The following is a 17,521-nucleotide window of genomic DNA, read 5'->3' as shown; positions in this document are numbered from 1 at the left end:
CTTCTGTTTTTTCGATGAAGAATATTTGTGAAATATTTCTTCAAACTTATTATTATGATTAAAATTCCCCAAAAATATTCTGGCAAATCTAAAAAATCTATAGAATCAAATTTAAATCTTATTTCAAAGTCTTTTGAATTTGTTTAAAAATGTTTGTTCTGGAAAATCGAAAAGAAATAATGATTTGTCTTTGCTGCGATGAGGTGGCGACTTGTCCAGGGTGTACCCCGCCTTCCGCACGTTTGTAGCTGAGATAGGCGCCAGCGCCCCCCGCGGCCCCACAAGGGAATAAGCGGTAGAAAATGGATGGATGGATTTGTCTTTGTTAGAAATATAACTTGGTCCAATTTGTTATATATTCTAACAAAGTGCAGATTGGATTTCAACCTATTTAAAACATGTCATCAAAATTCTACAATTAATCTTAATCAGGAAAACTTACTAATGATGTTGCATAAATTCTTTTTTAAATTTTTTCAAAAAGATTCAATTTTGAATTTTAAAGAGTCGAAATCGAAGATAAACTACTGTATTTCCTGGAATTGCCGCCAAGGCGCTAATTAATTTAAAACTTCTCGTCACTCCTGCGCTTACCAAAGGCATGCGGTAAAAGTAAGAATGCGCTAATTATTTCAAAACATCTTCTCACTCCGGCACTTACCAAAGGCATGCAGTAAAAATTTGAGTGTGATGTAAGCTTGGACCTTAAATCCTACTGAATAGCTCTTAATCTTCTTCCCTTTATGTGATTTCAAATTATTCAAATCAGCCTCCTCCATTTTGAAAATGATGACACGAGTTTGACCCGGCGGTAATACTAAGCATGCGCTAATTATTTTGCGAAGCGAGTTTGACCCGGCATACTATATGCCCTGCGGCAATTCACGGAAATACGGTATGTTTCAAAATTAAATTTTCATTTTTTTCGTGTTTTCTCCTCTTTTAAACCGTTCAATTAAGTGTTTTTTTCATCATTCATTCTCTACAAAAAACCATCCGCAAAAGGAAAAAAAATGTACAACGAATGACAGACAGAAATACCCATATTTTTTATATATATATATATATATATATATATATATATATATATATATAAAACACTCTTACTAATATGCACCATGTTGTGAAGCCACACCAAATAAGAATGACAAACACATTTCGGGAAAACATCCTCACAGTAACACAACATTAATGCAACACAACAAATACCCAGAATCCTTTGCATCCATGACACATCCTGAATATTTTATACAACCCGCTAGCAGCAAGTCTCACGGAGGCAAAGGATTCTGGGTACTTGTTGTGTTATATATATATATGTATATATATATATATAGTGACGGACGTATTGCACTCGAAGGGTAGTATTGCACAGTAGGGTATTAGGGCATTATATTGTATAGTTGTATTGTTTATGTTGCGTTACGGTGCGGATATTGTCCCGAAATGTGTTTATCATTCTTGTTTTGGTGTGGGTTCACAGTGTGGCGCGTATTTGTAAAAGTGTTAAAGTTGTTTATACGGCCACCCTCAGTGTGACCTGTATGGCTGTTGACCAAGTATGCTTTGCATTCACTTGTGTGTGTGAAAATCCGCAGATATGTGACTGGGCCGGCAGGCAAAGGAACGCAAAAGGAAGTGCCTTCAATGGCACTTACTTTTTGAAACCTATACTTATAATTTTGAAACCGTTTACAATAATTTCCGACATTACATTTTAAAGCATTTATCGGCCGTTAATAGCGGCAGTCGGATATTATCGGACATCCCTAATAATTGCTGTGTCTCCAAAATTTACAAGAAGTTTTTGAATTTAAAAAATTGAGGTGGCGACTTGTCCAGGGTGTACGGCCCCCTTCCGCCCGATTCCATCCATCCATTTTCTACCGCTTATTCCCTTTTGGGGTCGCGGGTGGCGCTGGCGCCTATCTCAGCTACAATCGGGCGGAAGGCGGGGTACACCCTGGACAAGTCGCCACCTCATCGCAGCCTTCCGCCCGATTGTAGCTGAGATATATATATGTATATATATATATATATATATATATACATATATATTTATTTATTAAAGGTAAATTGAGTAGTGAAGTGAAGTGAAGTGAATTATATTTATATAGCGCTTTTCTCAAGTGACTCAAAGCGCTTTACATAGTGAAACCCAATATCGAAGTTACATTTAAAGCAGTGTGGGTGGCACTGGGGGCGGGTGGGTAAAGTGTCTTGCCCAAGGACACAACGGCAGTGACTAGGATGGCGGAAGCGGGAATCGAACCTGCAACCCTCAAGTTGCTGGCACGGCCACTCTACCAACCGAGCTATGCCGCCCCCCAAATTGGCTAAATTGGCTATTTCTGGCAATTTATTTAAGTGCGTATCAAACTGGTAGCCCTTGGCATTAATCAGTACCCAAGAAGTAGATCTTGGTTTCAAAAAGGTTGGTGACCCCTGGTCTAAGGTAACCAGGAAGTGAAGACATACCCCATTCCCTTGGCCGTATGAGTAGCCTCCACCCGAGAAGGTGGTGCTCTGCCCGTTGAATGGCTCTTGCTGCAAAAAAACCACAAATATATTTAGTTTGACAACATTAATTGCAGATGTTTGACGTTAAAACGGACCTTGTAGTACTGGCCCATGGGCATGCCAGGTGGGTACTGTCCTTGTCCCGGCTGCCCCGGCATCCTCTGCCCTGGGTAGTTGGGTGAAGGCAGCGGCCTGGAGGCGTTGGGGGTTGGGTACTGTCCTTGCTGGGGCGGGAACTGACTGCTGGGCCCGTACTGACCCCCATAGCCCGCCTCCGGAAGGAACATCGAAGCAATGAGTGCGTGCTGACCCGGCGAGGGCGACTCGGCGTGCCGTGGTCCACTCACCTCCCCGGGATACGGCCTCTTCATCCCCTGCATGGGCATGCCTTGCCGGGGTCCTCCGGGGTACCCTTGCTGGGGCATCCGCTGGCCGTGGCCCCCGAACGGTCCCATGCCGGGAGTGCGGGACTGGCTCATGCCCATGGGAGGTCCGCTCATGTTTGGGTTGTTCATGCCTGAACCCATGCTGGCGGGATTCATACCTCCGGGCGGGCCTCGGGGTCCCGGCTGGTTCATGAACTGACTGTTGTAGGCCTGAGCCGGGCTCATTTGGAAGGAGGAACACATCTGGAGGAAAGAAGACATTTTACTTTCGGTCCCCTAGAGGGGGGGGGGTTAACCACATCTGAGGTCCTCTCCAAGGTTTCTCATAGTCAGCATTGTCACTGGCGTCCCACTGGATGTGAATTCTCCCTGCCCACTGGGTGTGAGTTTTCCCTGCCCTTTTGTGGGTTTTTCCGAGGATGTCGTAGTCGTAGTGGTTTGTGCAGTCCTTTGAGACATTTGTGATTTGGGGCTATATAAATAAACATTGATTGATTGATTGATTAAAGTGGGGCAAAAAAGTATTTAGTCAGCCAGCGATTGTGCAAGTTCTCCCACTTCAAATGATGACAGAGGTCTGTCATTTTCATCATAGGTACACTTCAACTGTGAGAGACAGAATGTGAAAAAAAAATCCAGGAATTCACCTTGTAGGAATTTTAAAGAATTTCTTTGTAAATGATGGTGGAAAATAAGTGTTTGGTCAACCATTCCAAGCTCTCACTGATGGAAGGAGGTTTTGGCTCAAAATCTCACGATACATGGCCCCATTCATTCTTTCCTTAACACGGATCAATCGTCCTGTCCCCTTAGCAGAAAAACAGCCCCAAAGCATGATGTTTCCACCCCCATGCTTTACAGTAGGCATGGTGTTCTTGGGATGCTCCAAACACGACGAGTTGAGTTTATACAAAAATGGATACATGGATGATACAGCAGAGGATTGGGAGAATGTCATGTGGTCAGATGAAACCAAAATAGAACTTTTTGGTACAAACTCAACTCGTCGCGTTTGGAGGAAGAAGAATACTGAGTTGCATGCCAAGAACACCACGCCTACTGTGAAGCATGGGGGTGGAAACATCATGCTTTGGGGCTGTTTTTCTGCTAAGGGGACAGGACGATTGATCCGTGTTAAAGGGGAACATTATCACAATTTCAAAAGGGTTAAAAACAATAAAAATCAGTTCCCAGTGGCTTGTTGTATTTTTTGAAGTTTTTTTTCAAAATTTTACCGGTCTCGGAATATCCCTAAATAAAGCTTTAAAGTGCCTTATTTTCGGCTCTCTGCGAAGACACTGGCCATTTCACACAGTGCTGCCAATGTAAACAAACAATGGGAATACCACAGCAAGATATAGCGACATTAGCTCGGATTCAAACTCGGATTTCAGCGGTTTAAGCGATTCAACAGATTACGCATGTATTGAAACAGATGGTTGGAGTATGAAAGTATTGAAGAAGAAACTGAAGCTATTGAGCGAATAGCTATTGACGCTATTCATAGCCATAGCATGGCCGAATAGATCAGGACTTTCGCATCTTTTGACACTGGAGCAACTTAAATCCGTCGATTGGTAAGTGTTTGTTTCGCATTAAATGTGGGTGGAAGGAAACGTAATATAGTTGCAAATGCATCTGCAGGTTATCCATACATCTCTGTGCCATGTCTGCTTTAGCACCGCCGGTAAATAGCATGTTAGCATCGATTAGCGTAGCATGTTAGCATCGATTAGCTGGCAGTCAACATCAACAAAACTCACCTTTGTGATTTTGTTGACTATCGTTGCAAATGCATCTGCAGGTTATCCATACATCTCTGTGCCATGTCTGTCTTAGCATCGCCGGTCAAATGTGGAGACACTCTGGCACATTCAATGGGGGTCTGGCGGCAGATTTCTTGCCAGTGGTGCAACTTGAATCCCTCCCTGTCAGTGTTGTTACACCCTCCGACAACACACCGACGAGGCATGATGTCTCCAAGGTTCCAAAAAATTGTCAAAAAAACGGAAAATAACAGATCTGAGACCCGGTGTTTGTAATGTGTTGAAAATGAAAATGGTGGGTGTGTTACCTCGGCGACGTCACATTCTGACGTCATCGCCTCCAGCGCGATAAACAGAAAGGCGTTTAATTCGCCAAAATTCACCCATTTAGAGTTCGGAAATCGGTTAAAAAAATAGATGGTCTTTTTTCTGCACCATCAAGGTATATATTGACGCTTACATAGGTCTGCTGATAATGTTCCCCTTTAAGGAAAGAATGAATGGGGCCATGTATCGTGAGATTTTGAGCCAAAACCTCCTTCCATCAGCGAGAGCTTTGAATGGTTGACCAAATACTTATTTTCCACCATAATTTACAAATTATGGTTGTGGAACTGTGGACCAGCTCTATACTCTCTGCAGGGTTCTTGAGGGTGCATGGGAGTTTGCCCAACCAGTCTACATGTGCTTTGTGGACTTGGAGAAGGCATTGGACCGTGTGGGGAGTGCTCAGAGAGTATGGGGTATCGGACTGTCTTATTGTGGCGGTCCGCTCCCTGTATGATCAGTGTCAGAGCTTGGTCCGCATTGCCGGCAGTAAGTCGGTCACATTTCCAGTGAGGGTTGGACTCCGCCAAGGCTGTCCTTTGTCACCGATTCTGTTCATAACTTTTATGGACAGAATTTCTAGGCGCAGTCAAGGCGTTGAGGGGTTCCGGTTTGGTGGCCGCGGGATTAGGTCTCTGCTTTTTGCAGATGATGTGGTCCTGATGGCTTCATCTGACCAGGATCTTCAGCTCTCACCGGATCGGTTCGCAGCCGAGTGTGAAGCGACCGGAATGAGAATCAGCACCTCCAAGTCCGAGTCCATGGTTCTCGGCCGGAAAAGGGTGGAATGCCATCTCCGGGTTGGGGAGGAGACCCTGCCCCAAGTGGAGGAGTTCAAGTACCTAGGAGTCTTGTTCACGAGTGGGGGAAGAGTGGATCGTGAGATCGACAGGCGGATCGGTGCGGCGTCTTCAGTAATGCAGACTTTGTATCGATCCGTTGTGGTGAAGAAGGAGCTGAGCCGGAAGGCAAAGCTCTCAATTTACCGGTCGATATACGTTCCCATCCTCACCTATGGTCATGAGCTTTGGGTCATGACCAAAAGGATAAGATCACGGGTACAAGCGGCCCAAATGAGTTTCCAGGTCTCTCCCTTAGAGATAGGGTGAGAAGCTCTGCCATCCGGGAGGAACTCAAAGTAAAGCCGCTGCTCCTCCACATGGAGAGGAGCCAGATGAGGTGGTTCGGGCATCTGGTCAGGATGCCACCCGAACGCCTCCCTAGGGAGGTGTTTAGGGCACGTCCAACCGGTAGGAGGCCACGGGGAAGACCCAGGACACGTTGGGAAGACTATGTCTCCCGGCTGGCCTGGGAACGCCTCGGCTGGGGAGAGGGAAGTCTGGGCTTCCCTGCTTAGGCTGCTGCCCCCGCGACCCGACCTCGGATAAGCGGAAGATGGATGGATGGATTTACAAATAAATCATTTAAAAATCCTACAATGTGAATTCCTGGATTTTTTTCCCACATTCTGTCTCTCACAGTTGAAGTGTACCTATGATGAAAATGACAGACCTCTGTCATCATTTGAAGTGGGAGAACTTGCACAATCGCTGGCTGACTAAATACTTTTTCGCCCCACTGTATTATATTTCCACAAGGCTACAGGAATGAACATTTAGAGTAGTCAGTGTGCAGTATAATAAGTAAGACATAGTGGAAACCAACCGAGCAATCAATGGACAGCAATGTTTAGTGCCATTATGCATTTAGGCATTCAGGTACCTGTCCATACTGGTTCATGTCTTTGTTCTGCGTCTCCTGCAGCGCCGCCACAGTGGCCGTCGCCGTGGCGGTGGCTGTAGCGGCTGCGGCCGCCACGGCTGCTGCAGCGGCGGCGGCAGCGGGCTGGGTGAAGTCGCCGGTCGGGCGTGAATGTGAGGTCATGCCCATACCTCCAGGGGGCGGATTGGGTCCTCCGGAGTAACTGTAGAGAGTAAAAAAGCGGGGTTAGTGACGAGAGATGTACGATAATATCGGACGATAAATGCTTCAAAATGTAGTATCGGAAATTACATTTCGGACTTTTGTACGAAGTAGTAGACGGACGTAGGGAGAAGTACAGAGCGCCAATAAACCTTAAAGCAGGGGTCACCAAGAGCTACTTCTTGGGTACTGATTAATGCCAAGGGCTACCAGTTTGATACACACTTAAATAAATTGCCAGAAATAGCCAATTTGACCAATTTAGCTTTAACTCTATGTTATTATTAATCCATCCATCCATTTTCTACCGCTTATTCCCTTGTGGGGTCGCGGGGGGCGCTGGCGCCTATCTCAGCTACAATCGGGCGGAAGGCGGGGTACACCCTGGACAAGTCGCCACCTCATCGCAGGGCATGTTATTATTAATAATTAATGATATCTATCTTTGTGGAAACACTGATCATCTTAATGATTTCTCACAATAAATATATATTTTTAAAGACATGTTTTAAATAGGTTAAAATCCAATCTGCACTTTGTTAGAATATGTAACAAATTGGACCAAGATTTATTTCTAACAAAGACCAATCAATATTTCTTGTAGATTTTCCAGAACAAAAATTTTAAAAGAAATTCAAAAGACTTTGAAATAAAATTTTAATTTGAATCTACAGATTTTCTAGATTTGCCAGAATTTTATTAATAATAAGTTTGAAGAAATATTTCACAAATATTCTTCGTCAAAAAAACAGAAGCTAAAATGAAGAATTAAATTAAAATTGATTTATTATTCTTTACAATAAAAAAATATATTTACTTGAACATTGATTTAAATTGTCAGGAAATAAGAGGAAGGAATTTAAAAGGTAAAAAGGTAAATGTGTTTAAAAATCCTAAAATCATTTTTAAGGTTGTATTTTTTCTCTGAAATTGTCCAACTGAAAGTTATAAGAAGCAAAGAAAAATAAATGAATTTATTTAAACAAGTGAAGACCAAGTCTTTAAAATATCTTCTAGGATTGTCAAATTCTATTTGAGTTTTGTCTCTCTTAGAACAAAAAATGTCGAGCAAAGCCAGACCAGCTTGCTAGTAAATAAATAAAATTAAAAAAATAGAGGCAGCTCACTGGTAAGTGCTGCTATTTGAATTTTTTTTAGAACAGGCCAGTGGGCGACTCATCTGGGCCTTATGGGTGCCCCCTGCCTTAAAGGCACTGCCTTTGCGTGCCGGCCCAATCACATAATATTTAAAGCTTTTCACACACACACAAGTGAATGCAAGTCACACTTGGTCAAGAGCCATACAGGTCACACTGAGGGTGGCCGCATAAACAACTTTAAACACTGTTACAAATATGCGCCACACTGTGAACCCAGACCAAACTAGATGTGTGAATGCAAATCACACTTGGTCAAGAGCCATACAGGTCACACTGAGGGTGGCCGCATAAACAACTTTAAACACTGTTACAAATATGCGCCACACTGTGAACCCACACCAAACTAGAATGACAATCACATTTCGGGAGAACATCCGCACCGTAACACAACATAAACACAATAGAACAAATACCCAGAAATCCTTGCAGCACTAACTCTTCCGGGACGCTACAATATAAAACCCTTGCTACGCCCTACACCCCACCTCCTCAACCCCGCCCACCTTAACCTCCTCATGCTCTCTCAGGGAGAGCTTGTCCCAAATTCCAAACTGCTTTTTTGAGGAATGTTACAAAAAAATAACGCACTTTGTGACTTTAATAATAAATATGGCAGTGCCATGTTAGCATTTTTTTCCCCCTCTAACTTGAGTTGATTTATTTCGGAAAACCTTGTTACATTGTTTAATGCATCCAGTGGGGGCATTACAACAAAATTAGGCATAATAATGTGTTAATTCCAAGACTGTATATATATCCGTATCTGTTGATATCGGAATCTGTAATCAAGAGTTGGACAATATCGGAATATCGGCTAAAAAGCAATTATCGGACATTAAGAGTCCCATTATTTTGTGTAAATGGCATTTGCGGTGCCCCCTATGGGCCGTGTTTGCAAGCACACGTGTATAAACTGGAGGTCTAATCAGAGTTGGACAAATGATCAATGACAAATGGCAGTGATATTCAACTGGTGGCCCCGGGGCCAAATCGGGTCTAAGAATGACATCATTCCCCAAGTTCAGTTCAAAATTTGGGAGACAAATTTGCAGCACATTCCTATAAACACAAGAGTGCTCCTGTTGTTTAGAAGAACTTGGACCAGCGTAAACACGTTGCCAGATCCTGGCATTGAAATTTTAACCTTGCGAGCACACAATTTGTGATTTATAAAACTTAAAAGTTCTTCGAGACACCCGTTGAAGTCCTCTTTTTTATATTTTCCAGCGATTTATGTACAGTAATTAATAGGGTGCACAAAAAAAAAATGATTCACATATGAATCATGATTCTTATTACATTAAATGGGCCTTAGTGTGTGAATGTTGTCTGTCTATCTGTGTTGGCCCTGCGATGAGGTGGCGACTTGTCCAGGGTGTACCCCGATTGTAGCTGAGATAGGCGCCAGCGCCCCCCGCGACCCCAAAAGGGACAAGCAGTAGAAAATAGATGGATGGATATATTAAAAAGATACACACATATATATATATATATAACACAACAAATACCCAGAATCCTTTGCCTCCGTGAGACTTGCTGCTAGCGGGTTGTATAAAATAGTCAGGAAGTGTCATGGATGCAAAGGATTCTGGGTATTTGTTGTGTTGCGTTAATGTTGTGTTACTGTGAGGATGCTTTCCCGAAATGTGTTTGTCATTCTTATTTGGTGTGGCTTCACAACGTGGTGCATATTAGTAAGAGTGTTAAAATTGTTGCTATCACAACCATTAGTGTACTCTGTGTCACCCAGTATGCCTTGCAGTCGTGTGCGTGTGCTTGCGGAAGCCACACACAACATGATGCTGGACTGGCAAGCAGATCGTACATGTTGTAGAAGTCGACAAAGCCAATGGTTTCATGGCACGCCCTAAATAATTATTAACTGGGTGACTACCGGCAGTCATTCTAGAGAACGTTTGCATCTCCTATTGTCTTCTTTGCTTTATGACACGGGTCATAAATGGCTCTTTGAACGGTAAAAGATATCGATCCCAGAACCGTGTATATCAAATATTTCCGAATGGTTCAACCGCCACCCGCCTGAATCTATCCATCCATCCATTTCCTACCGCTTATTCCCATTTAGGGGTCGCTGGGGGCGCTGGCGCCTATCTCAGCTACAATAGGGCGGGCGCCCGAATCTAATTAAAATTTATTTTATCGTCATGTCACCCTGCCCGACCCGCGGATGAGACCGCAAACCGTGCATCTCTAGTATGTATGTGTGTGTATGTATATATATATATATATATATATATATATATATATATATATATATATATGTAGGTGTGGGAAAATCACAAGACTACTTCATCTCTACAGAACTGTTTCATGAGGGGTTTCAGGAGAAAATCTCCTGATGATTGAGGGAACCCCTCATGAAACAGTTCTGTAGAGATGAAGTAGTCTTGTGATTTTTCCCACACCTACATATATATATATATATATATATATCTCTTGATTGGATTATCCAGAGAATAGTGCTCGATACCGTGGTAGAGCGCAATATGTAGGTGTGGGAAAAATCACAAGACTACTTCATCTCTACAGAACTGTTTCATGAGGGGTTCCCTCAATCATCAGGAGAGTCTCCTGATGATTGAGGGAACCCCTCATGAAACAGTTCTGTAGAGATGAAGTAGTCTTGTGATTTTTCCCACACCTACATATATATATATATATCCATTTTCTAGCGCTTGTCCCGTTCGGGGTCCCAGAAGACGGATGGATGGATTTACAGGGTTCAATAACAGAAAAATACTGAGTCAGGCCGCACCTGCCACTGTACCCCCCGGGGCCTCCAGGGTATCCGGGTCTGCTGTACATCCCCTGCTGAATGTACTGCTGGCTGGAGCCTCCTTTGCTGGGGAACTGCTGCTGCTGAGCGGCAAACTGCGGCGAGTTGAGCCCCGCCGCCCCGGCCGACATCCCCGACGCCATGGGGTTACCCCCGGGGTTCATGGGATTATTGCTGTTGACCATCGGGTTCCCCAGAACCTGGAGAGAAAAAAAAACACACGGGAGAAATACGATTATTTTCTCCGAGCAGATACCTGGATGTGCTGAGACCTTACCTGACTCTGCGATGTGTTGGTGACGCCCCACACTGTTGTAACTACAGACAATGACCCGGGGGGCTGGTTAGTGTTTTGTTGCCAGGGGACGGAGTCGTAAGGAAAGGAGCCATCGCTGGGGAATAAAAAGAGAGCCAATTGTTACTTTGCAAATTTCAGCGTCGGGCGACAATCCCCTTGCACAAAAAAAAACAACAACACCTCGGTGCCGACGAGCTCCCCTCCAGGCCCAAAGGCCCCGAAAAACCTCCAGCAGTGGTGGAAAGGTCTGCTCTGGAATGAACGTGAGACACCCCCCCCCCCTTCCCGTCCAAAGCACAATAAACATCCAGATGGGATCGAGGCGGGCGGCCAAGCTGCAAGGGCAGGAGAAAGCTGCTATTTTTGGACGGGAGCTGGTTTCTCTCCCCGAGGTGAGCTCTCCTCAGAATGAACGACATGTTTTGATATTTCCTCAAAGATCCTCCGCAGACCCCCCGAAAAGGATCTTTGACTAACTCCAGGTTGTCTTTATTCCCCTTTTAGTTTTGTTTTTTTTGAAAGCTGCTTCTTTGATAGAGAGTGTCATGAGCACACCATGTTCTCAAAACATTACTTAACAGTCCCCCTCCCCCCCCCCCCTCTCTCCCCCGACCTCCTTAAATCTGCTCAGCGCCCTCAAAGTAATTCTGCTTCCACTCCAAAAAAAATGCAAATCCCGCGTGTGTGTGTGTGTGTGTGCGACTTCAATGGAATAGTTTAATGAAGACTGACCCACCGCTGGGGGAACGCCACAATGAACTCCAGTCAACTTTTTAACGACTGGATTTGTGTGACAGACCCTTGCAAATATAAGAAAATACAACCTGGCCACACTTGGAAGGGCTTGATAGCGGTTTTTAGAAGTTGTTATGGAGGCGACGTGGACATTTTAAAGTGCTAAATACAGTCGATGAGGTGGTGACTTGTCCAGGGTGTACGCCGCCTTCCACCCGATTGTAGCTGAGATAGGCCCCAGCGCCCCCAAAAAAGGGAATAAGCGGTAGAAAATGAATGGATCAATACAGTCGTCCCTTCCCACACGAGATTGCGCAATTTCGGGCCACTTCATTCCTACGCTTTGAAACCTGCGGCTTATAAAACGGCGCGGCTGAATTATGGAATTTTCTCCGCTGATAACCAAATGGTTTTGAAATCAACAAATAGTTTTCGACACTCCAAAGAAGTGTTATTGTTTGTGCTACTACTACTACTGCCTTTGTGTCCAGGGTATGACCCCATGTAGGCTCCTCTATGGGGTATTGGGGCACTAGGAGTTGCTTTTGTCCTCTCCAAGGTTCTCATAGTCATCATTGTCAACGACATCCCACTGGGTGTGAGTTTTCCTTGCCCTTATGTGGGCCTACCGAGGATGTCGTAGTGGTTTGTGCAGCCCTTTGAGACACTAGTGATTCGGGGCTATATAAGTAAACATTGATTGATAGGATGTTAACCCCTTTAATGCTGTCACCCCAGGTGGCCCTTGGCAAAAGCCTAGTAACTGACTGCCCCCTAGACGGGGATACGGTGAAGACCTCAACTGCGGAGCAGGTGGAAGACGGTAACTACCACAACGGCGGAAGAAGGCTGCAGCAGAAAAGGGTCCCCAGTTGTCTTGGACTCCATGCCTCTGGACCCTGACCCGATTCTGTCAGGGATCGTGTGGTGACTGACTGTGCACCAGTCTCCCCACGTAAAACAAAGTCACGCACAGGCATCCTCCACACACCCTTACCAGGAGGATTGTCATACTTGTTCGAGTGACCGCCGATGATATGGGGTCTTGGGCCACTTGGATGTTAACTCCTTTACTACTGTTACCCTGACTGGGTTAGGAATACGGCGAAAACCTCAACGGCGGAGCAGGCGGAAGACGGTAGATTTAAGAACTACCACTGGCGGAACGCCACAATGAACTCCAGTCAACTTTTTAACGACTGGATTTGTGTGAGAGACCTTTGCAAATATAAGAAAACGGACCCTGGCCACACTTGGAAGGGCTTGATAGCGGTTTTTAGAAGTTGTTATGCAGGCGACGTGGACATTTTAAAGTGCTAAATACAGTCGAAGAGGTGGTGACTTGTCCAGGGTGTACGCCGCCTTCCACCCAATTGTAGCTGAGATAGGCCCCAGCGCCCCCAAAAAGGGAATAAGCAGTATAAAATGAATGGATAAATACAGTCGTCCCTTCCCACACGAGATTGCGCAATTTCGGGCCACTTCATTCCTACGCTTTGAAACCTGCGGCTTATAAAACGGCGCGGCTGAATTATGGAATTTTCTCCACTGATAACCAAATGGTTTTGAAATCAACAAATAGTTTTCGACCCTCAAAAGAAGTGTTATTGTTTGTGCTACTACTACTGCCTTTGTGTCCTGGGTATGACCCCATGTAGGCTCCTCTATGGGGTATTGGGGCACTAGGGTTAGGGTTGCATTTGTCTATTTGACACATCTTTATTTGATATGACTATAAACAAAATACGGAATAAAAGTCCAACTTGCTAAAACACCAAAATTGTGTGGGGGTTGAATAATTTTGATCACAACTGTCGTCCCTAGTGTGTGAATGTGAGTGTGAATGTTGTTTGTCTATCTGTGTTGGCCCTGTGATGAGGTGGCGACTTGTCCAGGGTGTAAGCGCCTTCCGCCCAAATGCAGCAGAGATAGGCTCCAGCACCGCCCCCGAGCCCCCAAAAGGGACAAGCGGTAGGAAATGGATGGACGAATGGATGGTTTTACCCTTTACAATCGTTTTTAGAAGCATTTAAGTCTCACCTTAAAACTCATCTGTATACTCTAGCCTTTAAATAGACCTCCTTTTTAGACCAGTTGATCTGCCGCTTCTTTTCTTTTTTCTCCTATGTCCCCCCCTCCCTTGTGGAGGGGGTCCGGTCCGATGACCATGGATGAAGTACTGGCTGTCCAGAGTCGAGACCCAGGATGGACCGCTCGTCGGGACCCAGGATGGACCGCTCGCCTGTATCGGTTGGGGACATCTCTACGCTGCTGATCCGCTTGAGATGGTTTCCTGTGGACGGGACTCTCGCTGCTGTGTTGGAGCCACTATGGATTGAACTTTCACAGTATCATGTTAGACCCGCTCGACATCCATTGCTTTCGGTCCCCTAGAGGGGGGGGTTGCCCACATCTGAGGTCCTCTCCAAGGTTTCTCATAGTCAGCATTGTCACTGGCGTCCCACTGGATGTGAATTCTCCCTGCCCACTGGGTGTGAGTTTTCCTTGCCCTTTTGTGGGTTCTTCCGAGGATGTTGTAGTCGTAATGATTTGTGCAGTCCTTTGAGACATTTGGGATTTGGGGCTATATAAATAAACATTGATTGATTGATTTTAATTACATTTATTTTACATTGGTTTTATATTCATCTATCTTTTTGTTGTTCTTCAGTCATTGGTGCAGCTTAGGATAATATTCGAATATTGTTTTTAATATTGTCGTGCAGCACTTTGGAAACATTTCTGTTGTTTAAATGTGCTAAACAAATAAAGTGGATTGGATTGGACTGGATACGGTAATCCCTTCTTTAGGACCGTGGTAAAAATAATATCCGAAAAGTAGGAATAATTAATTATATAAAAAATATATTTTCATAGCTAGAGCGTAGAGCAGGGGTCAGCAACCTTTTTTGAAAGCAAGAGCTACTTCTTGGGTACTGATTAACGCCAAGGGCTACCAGTTTGATACACACTTAAATAAATTGCTAGAAATAGCCTATTTGCTCAATTTACCTTTAATAAATAAATATATATATATATATATATATATATATATATATTAAAAGAATGGGTATTTCTGTCTGCATTCCGTCGTACATTTTTTTTCCTTTTAAGGAAGGTTTTTTGTAGAGAATAAATGATGAAAAAAACACTTAATTGAACAGTTTAAAAGAGGAGAAAACAGGAAAAAAATGATAATTTAATTTTGAAACATAGTTTATCTTCAATTTCGACTCTTTAAAATTCAAAATTCAACCGAAAAAAAGAACAGCAAAACTAGCTAATTTGAATCTTTTTGAAAAAATTAAAAAAATAATTTATGGAACATCATCAGTAATTTTTCCTGATTAAGATTAATTTTAAAATGTTGATGACATGTTTTAAATAGGTTAAAATCCAATCTGCATTTTGTTAGAATATATAACAAATTGGACCAAGCTATATTTCTAACAAAGACAAATCATTATTTCTTCTAGATTTTCCACAACAAAAATTTTAAAAGAAATTCAAAATACTTTGAAATAAGATTTAAATTTGATTCTACAGATTTTGTAGATTTGCCAGAATTTTTTTTAAAATTTTAATCATAATAAGGTTGAAGAAAAATTTCACAAATATTATTTGTCGGAAAAACAGAAGATTAAACGAATAATTAAAATAAAATGTATTAATCATTCTTTACAATAACACTTTTTTTTTTACTTGAACATTGATTTTAATTGTCAGGAAAGAAGAAGAGGAAGGAATTTAAAAGGTAAAAAGGTCCTAAAATCATTTTTAAGGTTGTATTTTTTCTCTAAAATTGTCTTTCTGGAAGTTATAAGAAGCAAAGTAAATTAAAAAAAAAAAGAATTTATTTAAACAAGTCTTTAAAATATTTTCTTGGATTTTCAAATTCTATTTGAGTTTTGTCTCTCTTCGAATTAAAAATGTCCAGCAAAGCGAAACCAGCTTGCTTGTAAATTTAAAAAAAATTGAGGCAGCTCACTGGTAAGTGCTGCTATTTGAGCTATTTTTAGAACAGGCCTGCGGGCGACCTGACGTAGAAGGATCATTTACTACCTTCAAAGTACATTTTTCAGCATTACAGGTGGCATTTAGACATGAAAAAGCACTCTTTAGTCACCTTGACACTCTCTTGGTAAGGCTAATGAGGCTGAGCCAATCAGAGGCCTCGATACTGAGCAGCGTGCTCTGATTGGTCAGAGCTCATCTGGCTGTCAGGACTATTGCAGTATTGTTAGTTTCCATTAATTTAGCCATGTTTAAGCTTGGAAAAACAGACCAAAAAATTAAAGCGTGACGTGTTTAAAAAAACCAACCTTCTAAATGTCTCCTCTGCAGGTGTACACTTACCTGTGCGTGAGGCCGGCCTTCATGCTGTTCATGCTGGGCTGCATGGACACTTTCCCCTGCGACTCGTTCTGCCTGTTCTTCTGGTGACGCAGCAGGAGCAGTCGACCCAGCTCCTCGCACCACGACGACAGCAGGGCTGCGGGGACGACACATACAAGCACACAACATGTGTGTTAACAACAAAATAAGACTCCCAGAATGCACTGCAGTGGGTTCAAGCTTCTGTTTTAAGTAGTTGCTTCATGAGGCTTTCTTTTGGAGGCCTCTAGGGGGCGACCTGACTCAATATACTGCAGAATACTGTGCAAAGTTCCTACAGTAGCTCAGCATTTATTCTTGGAGCAATGCAACCATGACTAAAACAGACATTTAACAGGAACAGACATTTAACAGAGTGAAAAAAGAAAGAAAGAAATAGAAACACTTTCATCCAGATCACTATTATTTTACTTTTGTACTTTCTTTTGGATGGGGGTAATCCTACAAACTGTATTTGACCTATTATTTACTCTTTTGTTAAATCAAAATATGGATAACGATAATTAGAAGAGCTAAACGTTGCTCACATGACACTTTTGCATGAATGACTAGTTTTGTTTGTTTGCCAAAAAAAAACAAAAAAAAAAAACCTAAAACATACTCAGACCAAAAATACAATATGAAAATATGAGTCAATGATGTAATTATATATTTAAAAAAATAAAAATAAAAAATAAATACATAAAACATTATAAATCAAATAAAACTGTTATAATTATTGTAAAATAAATGTTTAATAATAAAAATATATGAGTCAATGATATTACACCAAAATAAAAATAAAATAATTTAATTGTGACTCTGTAGTGCAGTGGTCCCCAACCGATTGGTACCGGGCCGCAGAATCATTTTTTTTAATAATTTTTAATTTATTAAATCAACATAAAAAACACAAGATACACTTACAATTAGTGCACCAACCCCCCAAAAAAACTCCCTTTTTCATGACAAAAACAAAAAAATAATTAAACCCCCCCATACCTAAATAATACAAACCAAGATATATAAAAATAAAAAAGTTATAATTTGCTCAAAATAAATGAAGAACTAAGACAAAAAAAATGAGCCAATAAAATAGAAAAAATTCAATACATAAAAGATAATAAATAAAAAAAAACAGTATTAATTATTGCAAAATAAATTAACAATTGATAAAGAAAAGATCTAAAAACATAATAATTGAAACACATAAATAAAATAAAAACGCTATAATT

At 42.3% G+C, this 17,521-nt stretch overlaps 1 protein-coding gene across 6 annotated transcripts in view; it reads right to left on the bottom strand.

The window, feature by feature from the left end:
- Nucleotides 1–17,521, bottom strand: part of LOC133559717 (zinc finger MIZ domain-containing protein 1-like) — a 493,896-nt gene that overhangs the window by 32,667 nt on the left and 443,708 nt on the right. For all 6 annotated transcript variants that reach the window (XM_061911751.1, XM_061911754.1, XM_061911753.1 and 3 more), the window contains 7 exons: nt 16,269–16,404; nt 11,157–11,271; nt 10,859–11,079; nt 6,722–6,923; nt 2,868–3,149; nt 2,616–2,792; nt 2,479–2,547 (listed from right to left, as the gene is read on the bottom strand). In XM_061911751.1, the coding sequence (XP_061767735.1) occupies nt 2,479–2,547; nt 2,616–2,792; nt 2,868–3,149; nt 6,722–6,923; nt 10,859–11,079; nt 11,157–11,271; nt 16,269–16,404 (1,202 nt within the window). The remainder of the gene's footprint in view (nt 1–2,478; nt 2,548–2,615; nt 2,793–2,867; nt 3,150–6,721; nt 6,924–10,858; nt 11,080–11,156; nt 11,272–16,268; nt 16,405–17,521) is intronic.

Source organism: Nerophis ophidion, linkage group LG09 (assembly GCF_033978795.1).
Source record: "Nerophis ophidion isolate RoL-2023_Sa linkage group LG09, RoL_Noph_v1.0, whole genome shotgun sequence".
NCBI classification, from domain to species: Eukaryota; Metazoa; Chordata; class Actinopteri; order Syngnathiformes; family Syngnathidae; genus Nerophis; species Nerophis ophidion.
The sequence above is the reverse complement of the archived record's forward strand: the minus strand, read 5'-3'. Positions and strand labels throughout refer to the sequence as shown.